Raw genomic sequence first — 12996 nt, forward strand, 5'->3', positions numbered from 1 at the left:
AAGCCAGGGTCCATATCCTGAAAACTTCAAAACATCCATGGATCTTGTCCAGTCAAGAATTACTCATTGCAGACGTCATAGAATATATCCCGTGCCAAGGAAAGGCTTCATTTCAGCCTTGCCACATGTCGCCATCTGACCAGCAGCAGCCCGAGAAGGAATCACTGTCCCTCGTAGCCGAGTTGACATCTGAGTGCCCTCGTCGTATCCACAGTCAAGGTGTTCGTACTTGCTACGAGTCCGTCCCATCCCCTCCTTCCTGCCCGGCAGTCACAGTCCCCGCGGGGCGGAGAAGATGGAGCTCCTCGAACACCGGCCCTTCGCCTTTCCACCCTCGGGCCGGGCTATGCCACTATGATTTGATGCTCACAGCAGGTACCGGGCCAAGAGTAGTGCTATGATGGCCGAACATCAGGCTTCATATCAACCTCATAGGCCCCTGACCTCGTTGGGCTGCACTGACAGTCTTCAATATGTCTTCCACCAAGCAGTCTTCTGATTTGGATGGCCATCAATGCACCACCAGCACCAAAATCAATGCGACAGATGTGGATAAGTCCTACTTCTACAGTCTGCCATTCCTGGGGACCTACCTTGCCCTATGCTTTAACCTCAGCGCCTGCACTGGTGGATTTGCTCTAATCGCGCCTGTCTTGTCATATGTCAATGCAGACATCGGACCCGACCCTTCCATCATTTGGGTAGCCTTGGTCTACTCTGTAGGTCAAGGCATTGGTTTAGCACTGATTGGACGTCTAAGCGATCTCTTCGGCCGACGATACTTTCTGATTTTCGCCAGCGCTCTGGGTCTGATAGGATGCATTGTCTGCGCGACAGCCAAGTCAGTCCCAATTCTGATTGGTGGTCAAGCTCTCGTCGGACTCTCAGCAGCAGGAGGCTCTTCCTATACTTCCGTCCTTAGCGAGATGGTCCCTGTCAAGCATCGCTTCCCAGCACAATCCTTTATCTACTTATGGCAGCTTCCCACGGCTGGCTTCGGACCAGCTCTAGCATATATCTTCATCCTCAACACCAAGGCTGGGTGGCGCTGGTGCTACTATTACAATATCATCTGGAACGCACTTACCTTGATTCTTTTTATCGCGTTCTACTTTCCTCCGACCTTCGAGGAAAAGCATGGCAGACAGGATATCTGGAGGTGGTTGAAAGACTACGACTATTTCGGTACATTTCTCTTTGTTGCGGGAGAAGTCCTCTTCCTCCTCGGTCTGTCCTGGGGTGGAAGTGTTTACCCGTGGCGTTCGTCATATGTGGTTTCGACAATAGTCGTGGGTGGGATCACATTGATTGTCTTCGCATGGTACGAAACTAAGATGGACCTCAAGGAGCCATTTGTACCTAAAGGTTTATTCAGACGCCGGTCTTGGGTGGCGGTGGTGATCCTGATAGGAGTCTGTGGCGGTGTTTATTACGCCTTTGCGCTCGTTTGGCCGAGAATGGTCACCGCGCTGTACAGTGACCCTGACGACCTGATGGAGGTGGGCTATCAGGCATGCATCGTGCTCTCGGAATTACTGCTGGTCAGATTGTTGGATGTGGACTGTCACGTCCGCTTGGACGAACGAGAATTCAAAATATCTGCACCATTGCTGCTGGTGCGATCTGTCTATCATGTAAGTCCAACGGAGTCTCTCCCATTCTACCACTTTCTGACGAGTGATAGCCATGGCAACTTGTGATCAGTATACCAAGGCAAGAGCTACGGCTCTGCTATTCCTCGGCACTTTCTTCATTGGCTGGGCGGATGGAGTGGCGCAGATCGTCTGCGGCATCGATATCGACGATCAGAAAGACATTGGCGTTGCGTGCGGAATGATGGGAACGATTCGAGCTTCCTTTGGTGCGGCATGTGCTGCAATCTATTCGACAATTCTCACTAATGAGCTCACTTCCAAAGTACCTGCCGAAGTCGTTCCGGCAATTCTTGGAGCTGGACTTCCTGAACAAAGTGTGCCTGAGGTCTTGCAAGCCTTCGTAACCGGCAATACCACAATGCTGGACTCCGCCGAGGGTGTTACAACCACGATTATCGAAATTGGTTCATCGGCTTTGAAGCAGGCTTCCGCAGACTCCTATCGGACGGTGTTTTACTCCTCCATGCTTTCAGCGTCTTGGCCTTCATCTGCGCCTTCTTCACAGCCAACGTCGACAAAGAGCTGACAAACACCGTCAGTGCAATGGTCGGCCGATCAAAGCAAACTATAGAAGAAGTGGAGAAGGTTGTGCCTCCAAAATTGAGCGCCTAGTCAAGATAAAACATCATTCCGGCGCCGCCGAGTCCATTCCACACTATTGGCGGGGAAAGCGTGGGCGGTTTGGCTACTGACTGGGCCCTGAGATGCCGGAGCAAGAGTTGCTTGACATATTGTTGGCTGGTATCCCTCCAGTATAAGGGAATGCCGCCAATGTGCTATAATTTAGCGCACAGCAGCTGGAAGGACATCTTCCCACTACTTGATGCTGCTTCAGAAATCCTGTACCAGTGCTGTGACTATGCTGACCAAGTGGGATAGTCGTCAGCGTTCCATTAACTTACTAGTGACATTCGGATGCATGCATGTACTGACTGTCGGAGTACAGGGCAGGTCCCGGCCCGACGGCGTTATAGTCGAACGGCTGAGACGTGTTGTCGCAATGACTTTCTTGTGCAGGCATATGGTATTGATACTTAGCCTAGTCAGATCCTTTTCCTACGTCGTATGCGAGTTGGGTGACAGACCTTCGCGCTGAAAAAGCAGCGGCTCCAGCGATACGGTTTACTCAGAGCAGCATGGGCGACACGTTCAAACCGCCTCCGGAGCCAACGACCGAACTTGGCCGATATAGAATCTTATCAAGTAGTGCTGGAGTCAGAGTGTCACCGTTTGCGCTGGGAGCTTTGTCACTTGGTGATGCGTGGCACGAAGTAAGTGGAACGTAAGAATCGTTCTACGCGACATGACTAATTGTGAACCGTAGTGGCTGGGTGAGACCGGCAAGGAGAAGTCATTTCGTCTTCTCGATGCATATTACGAAGCAGGCGGAAACTTCATAGACACCGCTGTAAGCCAACATGCGACCCCAACGAGGTCCTAGCTGCAAACTGAACAAGTCAATGTAGAACAACTATCAGGATGAGCAGTCGGAGACCTGGGTAGGAGAGTGGATGGCTGCTAGGAAGAATCGTGACATGCTAGTCGTCTCTACCAAGTATGTCCTTGTCTCTCCTTACAGACGATGAAGGCACAGCGGCTGATCTGTGGATCAGGTTTACCACAGACTATCGCAGCCATGCTCTTGGGAAAGGAAGGACGGTCAACTATGCGGGAAACCACAAGAAGTCCTTACATCTGTCGTTCCAGGCTTCTCTCCGAAAACTGCAGACAGACTATGTTGATATACTCTATCTCCACTGGTGGGTGAGTCGGGGTAACTCTTGCAAAGCAGATTCCTTGAGGTCCAGTCACTGACTTCTATCAACAGGACTGGACAACATCGGTCAAAGAAATCATGGACAGCTTGCACTGCCTCGTCGAGCAAGGTAAAGTTCTCTACCTTGGAATCTCAGATACGCCCGCATGGATCGTTGCAATAGCGAATGAGTACGCTACCAACCACGGCAAGACGCCGTTCAGCATCTACCAAGGACGCTGGAACGTCATGCGCCGTGACTTTGAGCGCGAGATCATACCCATGGCTCGACACTTCGGAATGGCTCTAGCACCTTGGGATGTTCTTGGTGGCGGCCAATTTCAGTCCCGCAAACAAATTGAGAATCAAAAGCAGCCTGACCACAAAGCCTTGCGCTCTGAACAGACTCACAAGGAGGCAAAGATGTCGGCAGCCCTAGAGAATGTTGCTGCCGAGCACGATCTCGAGAATCCGTGTATCATCGCCCTTGCCTACGTGCTTCAGAAGACGACAAGTGTGGTACCCATCCTGGGGCAACGGACGATAGAACAACTGTATGACAACATCAAGGCTCTTAGTGTGAGATTGACGACAACGCAGATGAAATATCTTGAGAGTCAAACGGACTTCGATGTTGGGTTTCCGAGTGACTTTGTGGGCGAAAGCCAACGGTGACGGCTTGCAGTCCACCTCTGGTCTCTCTGACCGCCCACATTGCCTATTCAAGCCCTTCAAAGCCGTTCGTGAAGGAAAGGGGAGTGGAGGCGAACAGATCGCATGTTGAAGAACACGAACAAGCATGAAGACACTATTGCCAACAGATAGATCACGCCATTCCACCAAATGAGGTGTCTCTATGAGTACCTAAATAATCTCCTACTCCTATCTCAGATCCCGTAGCACGTATCTCATTAGCACTTTCTTTTGACTTTTATCGTCCGCGCGCACAGATGGCATAGCTTCAGCAGCTGTGAAAGCTACGTATAAGTACTTAGATCAAATTCTACTGGCAGATGTAGAAATTTCCAAAATGACCCGTTGGCAGGGCAGTGTCTGACTCAAGTGCTCAAAGCTGAGCATCTTGCGGTGATTGCATACAGCCATTATCTACATCCACGCAATCGTTCATCTGAAAAGCATGAATCAAGCACCGCCCAGATTGCCGAGCGAGTTCTTGATCTCTTCGTGAAATTGCCAGTTTCCCTTCGCGAAATGCAGCTTCTGAACTGACTTGGCAATCTTCCAGCCTGCTCCGGTCCGCCGAAACTCCATGTCATACGTGCCAGCTATCGTCTGATACGGCGACCCATTCGCCTTCCGGTAGTAATGACTAGCATGCATGAGCACGTGACAAGAAGCAGTATTATCTCCACTGAGCACCACACTCAGAAGGATCATAATATGCTCGTCGCCATCTAGTTGAGAATGGAACTTATCGGCGAGACGACACCACTCATCGGCTGAGATGCGAAAGAGTCCGCCTCCTATACTTGGTGTGTGATCAACTTCGATGTCTCGATCATAGCAGCTTCGGAGTAGTCTGAAGTCGCGCGTATCGGTTGCTTGACCGTACCGCTGCACTAGGTCGGTGATGGCAATGTAGTCGAGGACATAGTCGAGCTTCTCGTTCACGCTCTTGTCGCGTATGCTCAAGAGCTGCTCCGCTGCTGTGGCATACGACATTATTGCCTGGTGTGCGTACGGAGTGCTTGATCGAACCTGCCGGTGAGCTGTTCGGGTGTCCAGGGCTCCAGCTGTGATGCGGTTGTCAGGCAGGTCAAGGATCTGTGACGATACTCAAGCTGCGACGTCTTCAAGCAATGTGTATTGGCAGAGCAATCATTACTGTGTCGTGGCTTTGAAAATCATCGACCACGCAATCTGTCGTCTATGGGTTTCCGCCAAAGCGTGCCCCGGAATGAAGCAGTGGTCCGTCGGTAAACAATTACTTACCGCATTTGGAACAATTTCTGGATGAAATCTCGGTCCGGCATCTCAACGCCGACTCGTCGATTGAGCCGATTTCCAGCTTCGTCTTCTCTCATTTGGTGCTCACCGAGCCACCACCTATGCAGGAAATCGTTTGCACACCGCGCTTGTTCCATATCTGCCGATTCGACTCATGACGTGGAGCCTAGAGCCACCGAGTGCTCGGAGAGGTCCGAGAGAATGGGCAGTAGCTGCCTATAATACAGCGATCACATTTGATGGTGTAGCAACCCCTCCGAATACATGCAGCGGAGCGCTTGTTAGAAAGAAAGACCACGACTTCTGTGCCGCACAAGTCGCCGACAACTTCTCAAGATCCCACAGCTCCCCGATCGGAGTTCCCCAATGCACAAGTAACCACTCATGTAACTTGACAGTATCCTTGTCGTGGAAGTCAACAGGATTGCATTCGAACCCGACAGTGTCGCCGGCGACCGCCGCAAAATGGTGGTTCCAAAGCCATCTCACAGACTCCATGGATCGCTCTAGGCCCACGAACTCGTAGTGTTGTAGTGACTCGGTTCGCTCGGCTTGCGGAGCGCGTTGGTACCAGACTGAAAAGCCGGAACGGATGATGAGGATATCACCGACGCAGAACTTGGTGCCTTGATGCTGCGCCACTGCTTCGAGCTCTGATGTGGTTATAGCAACGGATGAATTTGCCTTGGCTGGTGCCCTCCCAGTTTCTTCTCGCCAGCGATGATAGTCTAGTAAAATCCCACGACCAACGATACCGCCTCGTTCAACCCAGTCTGACCATGGTGAGCCATGCCACATTTGCGAGACCTGAGGATCTTGGAAGAAAACTCACTTTGTATTCCAAGCTTGCCACTATGACTGTCCCGTCGAACATCTGCATGCTTGAGCCCATTGTAGTACACCGCAGACTGCTGCAGCCCAACGTGCCTGAGACCGTCCCATTGCGAGCTGCCCTGTGTATTGAAAGTCAGAACATCGTCGTGGGCATATAAGTTGTAGTCTTCGTTGTCCTTGAAGTCCTTGATTCGATGCTCAAATGCTTCACGGCCGCCGATACGATACTCGAAGGCATCAAGACGCATATCTAGCTGAATGCTGACGCCAGTCTTAATCTCCTTGGCCGCGTTACGGACCACCTCAGGTGTGAGATAATTGAGAGCTGTGTGGCAGAGCAGTCAGATGTGTAGTTCAACCTTAGCTCGTCCGACAGATGGGCTTTCTTCTTACAGCCAAGTTCGTCGTTGGGACCCCAAAACCCCCATGCGTTGCCCAGAGGTTGGCCGGCTACCTTTTGTAGGGTATCGAAGTCTGGATAGGAGGCCATTTCTGCGATATGTCATACACTCCCTGCCACTGATTGCGCAGCGCTTGTGGTGAACCATAGAGAAGCGAAACTGTCTTGGTCTCTGGCATGACCTGTACTTATTCCCCCTCCTTTTGCTGCAAGACCGGCAATACCGTGTCGACGGAAATGCCGGTACCGTAGTAACGGCCAACTCTGACTGCAACATCTCCGCTAGAGCCGCTCGAACGTTCGAAGTCCAAGTCGCATGCAGGCCTTGCATTGATTCAGAAATTCTTTGACGTCCTCCAAATTCCGATCTTGGGAGTCAACTTGTAACTCTGCCTCTATGACCCGCTCGGCCCGATAACCAATCATTTATATACCACTCAACATGGTGGTCCAATGTATAGAAGTGAGCAGTGCTTACAACACTCTTTCAAAATCGATGTGTGAAATAGTATGACTACTCCAGGCTGCGGAATGCTATGCATATCTCAATCGTCCGCCCTTGACGCCCGACCAAAACTGATACTTCTCAGCCAAGCGCGTCTCGTACTTGTGCCCTGTATCTCAGACATCGCGATTGGCGAGCGCTCAAGTAACTGTCCTCGCAGGATGCCAAAAGCTACAATCGATGCTGCCCTCCTGGTTCTTTTGTCTGCGCATTCAGTCCAAATGTACGTGTCGAGAAGTCGGTCGCATGCTGTCTGCAGGCCACCCTATGTCTTATTGACGGCGGATGCTTCTCTGTTCACTTTGTCATTTTCGAAGGAAACCTTCAGGCCGGAGACCGCTGCTTCACCTTCATTGCGCCAGCCCAACGCTCTTCCACCCTCCTTCCTTCACCACCTCCACCAGCTTCTGATCAACGGCCTCATTCGCATGACTCACCCAATCCTCCCAATACACCCACTCCCGCGCCATACTCCCACTCTCCGCCCGCAACAGTCCTGCCGCAATGTCGATCACACCGTGTCCATCCCCGGCCTTCCCATCCTTGTCCTGGTTGACAGAGCAGTAGAATACATACGCGCCACAGTTCCCACAGAAGCTTCGCACGACAGACTCGGTGCTGCGGTAGTGCGTCAGCGTCTTCAGCCCCGCAGACTGGTTTACTTTGGAGTCGTTGAGTGCTGGCAGCCCTAACACTACAGAATCGCCCGTGGTGGCGTCGGTGATTGCCGCGGGAGGCACGTACATGTGTCCAGTGATGGACGACCCGGTAGAGAGGCGGCAGGAGCGGCAGGCGCAGAACCATGCGGCGTATTTGTCGCGGATGGCCTTGTTGGTGGGCTGTTTGTCCGGATGGACGTTGTGCGGGTTGGTGGTGTAGTCTGCGCGGGCGATGGAGAGGTTTACTCCTTTGCAGTGACACTTTGCGTTGAGGTGGGAGGCTTGAGGGGAGGGGTGTGAGAGGGATAATTGGGCCATAGTGACGACGTCGGTGGGGTCGCGTGCGCTGTCGGGGTCGCGAGAGGCCGCTGCGAAGATGGTTGGGGGTTTGATGGAGTTGGGTTGGGGGTCGAGGAAGAGGGGAGCCATGCCGCCGTCGAGAGTGTCGGCCAGGTATTGGTGGCTGTTGATCGTGACGAGATTGGGTGGTTTATTGGGGATTGATGGAGGGAGCTCGACTATGCCGGTGAGGCAGAACCACTCATTGTCCTTGTGCGGGTGGTCGACGAAGCAGTGGGTTCCGCAGGTCGCGCAGAAATAGCGGGCACAGACATCTGTAAATTGGTATTTCCGGAGTTTGGCTAGGGCGGGTGCTGGTGGTGGGTTCTTGATTTCGAAGAAGGTTGGTATGAGGCTGCCGTAGGAGTAGCGACATGGATTGCAATGGCAGATCTCAGATTCGATTGGAAAGTGGGACTCTTTGAGGTAGCTGCCGGGTAAAGAGATTGCACCACACAGACAGGTAAGGGTGGCAGAGGAAGTTGGGACCTTCCCAGAAGCCATGGCGGTTGGTCTGAGGCTCGAAATCTTGGTCACAATTGTCTCGTCAATTTTGGGAAAAGTCGGCAACTTTGCAGGAAAGGATGTATAGATATCCTTCCGATCAATGAAAGGTACGGAGGGAATCACTCAAGTATTACCTCGCTTAGTCACCGCGGGGGACTATTGGCTGGAGCGCATAAAACCAGCTGCCACTGCCAGAAGGGCGAATTTGCGGTGATGGCGATCTCGCGATCAACAAGGGCGTGAAGCAAGGCGCCAGGCTTGGCCGGACTTGCAGGAGTACCTAAGTGTCAATACTTTTGAGCTCAAGTCAATGCGGACGCGGGGTACAGCAACTGAACGTGGAAGGAATGTCCGAATAGCCTGCAGTACGCTTACTAGCCAACGCCGAGCTACAACGTGGTCTTTACCCGAGATGCATGTACGTATTGACGGAGGTATCACACACCTGCAGGTTCGCTTCGTACGGAGCGCAGACGTTGACCCTGAGACTGCTTGACGGAAGATCAATACCTTCTCTTTATCGTGCGTCCGCAATGGGCGGCGAGGTCGACAATCTCTCTTGGGACTTCATGAGATCTCCACCTGATACACGGAAGGCTTTCTGGGTGCTGCAACAGCGTTCCTGGTTGTCCGTGGCATAGATGTCAGAGGATGAGACTGCCTATCGAATTAAAGAATAGACTCAATTGGATCCAGAACAACAGGGACTTGTCGTTGAGCAGTCTACCAGGCCATCGTAGCTCAAGCGAGCGCTCCAGCCTTTCTCAACATCTCGTCCAGATCGCCTGTCCTATTCAATGCTTGAAGCTCACTGTTGCCACCTATCTGTTGCTGAGCAATAAAAATGTTCGGCACAGTGCGCTGACCCGTCATCTCCTTGACAGTATTGAATATGGTCGTTCCGCCAGCTATACGCTACTATCAGCCATGACGTCTTCACTTCAAGAAGAATCTCACAGGTTGTGTCCACATTGATTGAGGTATAATCAATGCCCTTGCGCTTCAGTAGCGCTTTCGTCGCAACACAGTACGGGCACGAAACCTTTGCGAAGACGACAACCTTGTTATCCTGTATGAGGTGCTGGACTTTGGCGCGACTTTCTGCCGTTGGCATCGACGACGAGGTCGATAAGCTGGATCCCATCTTTCTAGTTTTGACCCGGCATCAGTCACCAATGAACTCAGCAAAGAAACTGCTGTCTTATACGGCGATTGTGACGATATCAGAGAAGATGTCCGACCTTCTCACAGCGGCGGGACACACCAGGTCCGGCTAAGCACTGCGATGATGGCCGAGTTGGTGTGGCGCGTGTACAAACCCGCTGCGACAGATTGAAGTTCCGAACAGGAAGGCGACCTGCCGTTTTGGAGCTCGAGAAGGCACTACGTCACCACAAGTTGCCGGGCTTGGCGTAGCGTCAGGTTCTTTTAATTGTGGCTGCGCTCAGAGTCATTGCATGCTTTTGTATAGCCTGCCAGAAAGCAGCAAAGGATCAAGATCAGCTAAGTGACGCGCGAGAGATGCAAACGTCCAATTGCGCTGGTTCGGTCCTGCATCTGCCATATTTTGGGCCCAAGGTCGTGAACGTCTGAATGAACCAGAGTCCCAGGCCTGGAGTCCTCCTCTGGCCCACGAACGCTGTCAGGAACTGACCAAGGCTCAGGGCCGCTCTCATTCCGTTCCGTCCCAGAAGTGTGAATGTCAGTGGCAGGTGTCGCGAGGTAGGTTAGGCAGCAAGCCAGTCTTTGATCGAACTGCAGATTTAGGTGCCTCCCCAGGTGTTGCACATTTGAGCCACGTTCAAGCCATTCCAGTGTCATAGACGCTTCCTGAGCCTGGCTGGCCTTTCATAGACCTATGCGCTCCGCGGGCGAGTGGCCCTGGCCCTACGGTATCGGTTCGCACACCCGGGCGGACTTTGGGCTTTTCAAAGTTCGGACTTAAGGAAATTCCATCACCTTGCATCAAAATCCAATTCCAGATCCTTCCCACGAGGCTGAATCACATCAAGGATCTTTCAATTAGTTGGGACTCCTCGCTGTTCCTGGCATTACAATTCCTCAATCGAGTCAAAGCCAGGTAGTGTGCACTCGGGAGCTCGGGAATCACTCGCCCGATTACTAATTTAGTCAGATGCAATCCACTGAGTCGACCAATATGCTGACTTCCATCGCCGACTGCCATCGCCGACTACCATCAATGGACATACCGTGGTGATATGATCTTGCGCAGACGTGAGCTCGAGTTGTCCAAGGTATATATAGCGTTGTTGCCAGCCATCATAATTGGAACATAACATGCTTTGACTTCAGTTGCATTGAAAGTCTGGATTGCTAGAGAGCAGAAAGATCTGGTTGACTCAAGAAATCATTCAGAATATCCGACGATATACCTCCTTCCGCTCGCTCGGCTTCGTTATCGACCGACCATGCCATTCTCGATTCGAAAGATTGGCGACACGACTGTCCCAGCGGTGGGCTTCGGATGTATGAACCTGTCCATATCAGCCAGCAGTGCGGCTGATCCTCCGCCCCCTGAGGACAACTCCCTCGCAGTTTTATCCCGCGCCGCCGAGCTCGGCACCACTTTCTGGGACACTTCTGACGCTTACGGACCTTCCAGCCACAATGAGAAACTCATCGGCCGCTGGCTTGCGGAAAATCCAGGTCTGCGATCTAAGATATTCCTTTGCACCAAATTTGGGTTCAAACTCAAGCCTTCTCCTACAAGTCCGATCGGCTATGAGATGGGCATCGATTGCTCGCCCGAACATGTTCGAACTGCTGTGAACGCAAGTCTAGACCGTCTCGGTGTTGACACTATCGACCTAGTCTATGCTCACCGCGTCGACCCGTTTGTACCGATCGAGCACACAGTGGCTGCAATGGCTGAGCTAGTTCACGCAGGCAAGGTCCGGTACATTGGACTGAGCGAGTGCAGTGCTACCACGTTGCGACGCGCCTACAAGATACACCCGATTGCGGCTATCCAGATGGAGTTCTCTCCGTGGGCGCTAGATCTCGAAGATCCGCAGATTGGCATTCTTACGGCTGCAAGGGAGTTGGACGTGAAGATTGTAACGTACAGCCCGCTGGGCAGGGGATGGTTGACCAATGCGAAAATTGAAAAGTGGGAGGATTTGGAACCCTTTGTGGGCAAGATACGAATGAGTGTACACCCCAGGTTCTCGAGAGAGGCGTTCGAGGGCAACCTGCGGTTGAAGAGAGGCTTAGAGGAAATGGCAAAGGAGAAAGGGGTCAGCGTCGGGCAACTGACTCTAGCGTGGGTTCTGAGCCAAGGGGACGGTAAGTGCTCGGATCATTCGCCTTTGGCTCATCGCAAAACTGACGCTGATCGAACAGACTTCATTGCGATACCGGGAACGAAGACCCTCAAATACTTGGAGGACAATGCTGGTGCGCGGGAAGTGGACTTCACCGCAGAAGACGAGGCACAGGTCCGAAGCATACTGAAGGCGACTGGAGGAGCCCAAGGAGCGCGGTACTCAGAAGCGTTTCTGAAAGCATGTTTTGGCGACACGCCAGCACTGGAAGAGTGATCGAAATCGTGTGATCGTAGTATTGGGATAGCCTCGAGATGATGTTGCTAAGCAGACCTCTGACGCGGCATGCCACAATCAAGCCGCCGGACTTCTCTACAGAAGCCAAGAGCACCAGTCAGGAGCATAACGAAAGACATACCAGAGGAATTCAAGGGTGATGGTACTCGGTGGCAGTACTCGGTGGCCCACGTGGAGAAATGCTCCAAAGAAATCCATGCACCGGAATATTACAAATGCAATGGCCGAAGTCTCAGCGTAGCCTGAAGTCCAATTTATTGAGCAGACGATGCACACGGTAGACCGCAAGAAAGCCACGAACATATTGATTAGAGGTTGCCATCTTTCTGTCACCAATCGAATGGCATTTCCGGCTATCGGCTGTTAGAGCAGTGGCGTAGCTCGGCGCACTGTGCTTGATCGTCCGGTGCAAATGTGATTGGATCGGACGCGCTCTCCTGTTTTGGCGGATGCCTTGCCTTCCAGGGGTCTTAAAACTACTCCATCGATGCAGACTCGCGGGCTCCGCGGATTGACAATTATATCAGTATAGCATCGAAGGCCCTTGAAATTGTTCTGGTCACGAGGCTCGCGGCGTGTGCTTTCGATGACCATGCCCGTCATACGATTTTTTCCCCCCAGGCCGCATGACGCATGCCTCCGCCACTGTACTTCTACAGTTGCGTTGAGTTCCGCGAACCAAATCGCCTCAGTAGCCCCCAGTGATGGTGTAGTGAGTTCAACGGCCCCAGTCGATCTGCAATACATGTTCGAGGCGACAGGAATGGATTTGGTCACAGAAGAGGCCGAGCC

The 12996-nt window shown here is 52.4% G+C and overlaps 7 protein-coding genes across 7 annotated transcripts; 3 read left to right on the forward strand and 4 right to left on the reverse strand.

The window, feature by feature from the left end:
* Nucleotides 1-473: 473 nt before the first annotated feature.
* AB675_1093 (putative HC-toxin efflux carrier TOXA) lies at nucleotides 474-2181 on the forward strand (the record flags this gene model as incomplete). The annotated part of the gene is made up of 2 exons (XM_018139744.1): nucleotides 474-1634; nucleotides 1705-2181. 2 exons carry the CDS (start codon nucleotides 474-476, stop codon nucleotides 2179-2181), a joined length of 1638 nt encoding a protein of 545 aa, XP_017998176.1.
* A 610-nt stretch (nucleotides 2182-2791) lies between these two features.
* On the forward strand, nucleotides 2792-4086 carry AB675_1094 (putative aryl-alcohol dehydrogenase AAD14; the record flags this gene model as incomplete). The annotated part of the gene is made up of 5 exons (XM_018139754.1): nucleotides 2792-2926; nucleotides 2980-3063; nucleotides 3122-3210; nucleotides 3269-3419; nucleotides 3484-4086. The coding sequence occupies 5 exons, from the start codon at nucleotides 2792-2794 to the stop codon at nucleotides 4084-4086; spliced, it is 1062 nt and encodes a 353-aa protein (XP_017998146.1).
* A 468-nt stretch (nucleotides 4087-4554) lies between these two features.
* AB675_1095 (uncharacterized protein) lies at nucleotides 4555-5094 on the reverse strand (the record flags this gene model as incomplete). Its single annotated transcript, XM_018139765.1, has 1 exon — nucleotides 4555-5094. The coding sequence occupies one exon, from the start codon at nucleotides 5092-5094 to the stop codon at nucleotides 4555-4557; it is 540 nt and encodes a 179-aa protein (XP_017998014.1).
* Nucleotides 5095-5595: 501 nt separating this feature from the next.
* AB675_1096 (uncharacterized protein) lies at nucleotides 5596-6703 on the reverse strand (the record flags this gene model as incomplete). Its single annotated transcript, XM_018139776.1, has 3 exons — nucleotides 5596-6152; nucleotides 6212-6538; nucleotides 6607-6703. 3 exons carry the CDS (start codon nucleotides 6701-6703, stop codon nucleotides 5596-5598), a joined length of 981 nt encoding a protein of 326 aa, XP_017998202.1.
* A 765-nt stretch (nucleotides 6704-7468) lies between these two features.
* Nucleotides 7469-8620, reverse strand: AB675_1097 (uncharacterized protein; the record flags this gene model as incomplete). Its single annotated transcript, XM_018139787.1, has 1 exon — nucleotides 7469-8620. One exon carries the CDS (start codon nucleotides 8618-8620, stop codon nucleotides 7469-7471), a length of 1152 nt encoding a protein of 383 aa, XP_017998070.1.
* Nucleotides 8621-9364: 744 nt separating this feature from the next.
* On the reverse strand, nucleotides 9365-9767 carry AB675_1098 (Glutaredoxin; the record flags this gene model as incomplete). The annotated part of the gene is made up of 2 exons (XM_018139798.1): nucleotides 9365-9531; nucleotides 9581-9767. The coding sequence occupies 2 exons, from the start codon at nucleotides 9765-9767 to the stop codon at nucleotides 9365-9367; spliced, it is 354 nt and encodes a 117-aa protein (XP_017998037.1).
* Nucleotides 9768-11052: 1285 nt separating this feature from the next.
* AB675_1099 (Aldo-keto yakc [NADP(+)]) lies at nucleotides 11053-12183 on the forward strand (the record flags this gene model as incomplete). Its single annotated transcript, XM_018139809.1, has 2 exons — nucleotides 11053-11929; nucleotides 11987-12183. The coding sequence occupies 2 exons, from the start codon at nucleotides 11053-11055 to the stop codon at nucleotides 12181-12183; spliced, it is 1074 nt and encodes a 357-aa protein (XP_017998119.1).
* Between the last annotated feature and the right edge of the window lie 813 nt (nucleotides 12184-12996).

Source organism: Cyphellophora attinorum (assembly GCF_001299255.1).
Source record: "Cyphellophora attinorum strain CBS 131958 chromosome Unknown Contig20, whole genome shotgun sequence".
Taxonomy (NCBI): domain Eukaryota; kingdom Fungi; phylum Ascomycota; class Eurotiomycetes; order Chaetothyriales; family Cyphellophoraceae; genus Cyphellophora; species Cyphellophora attinorum.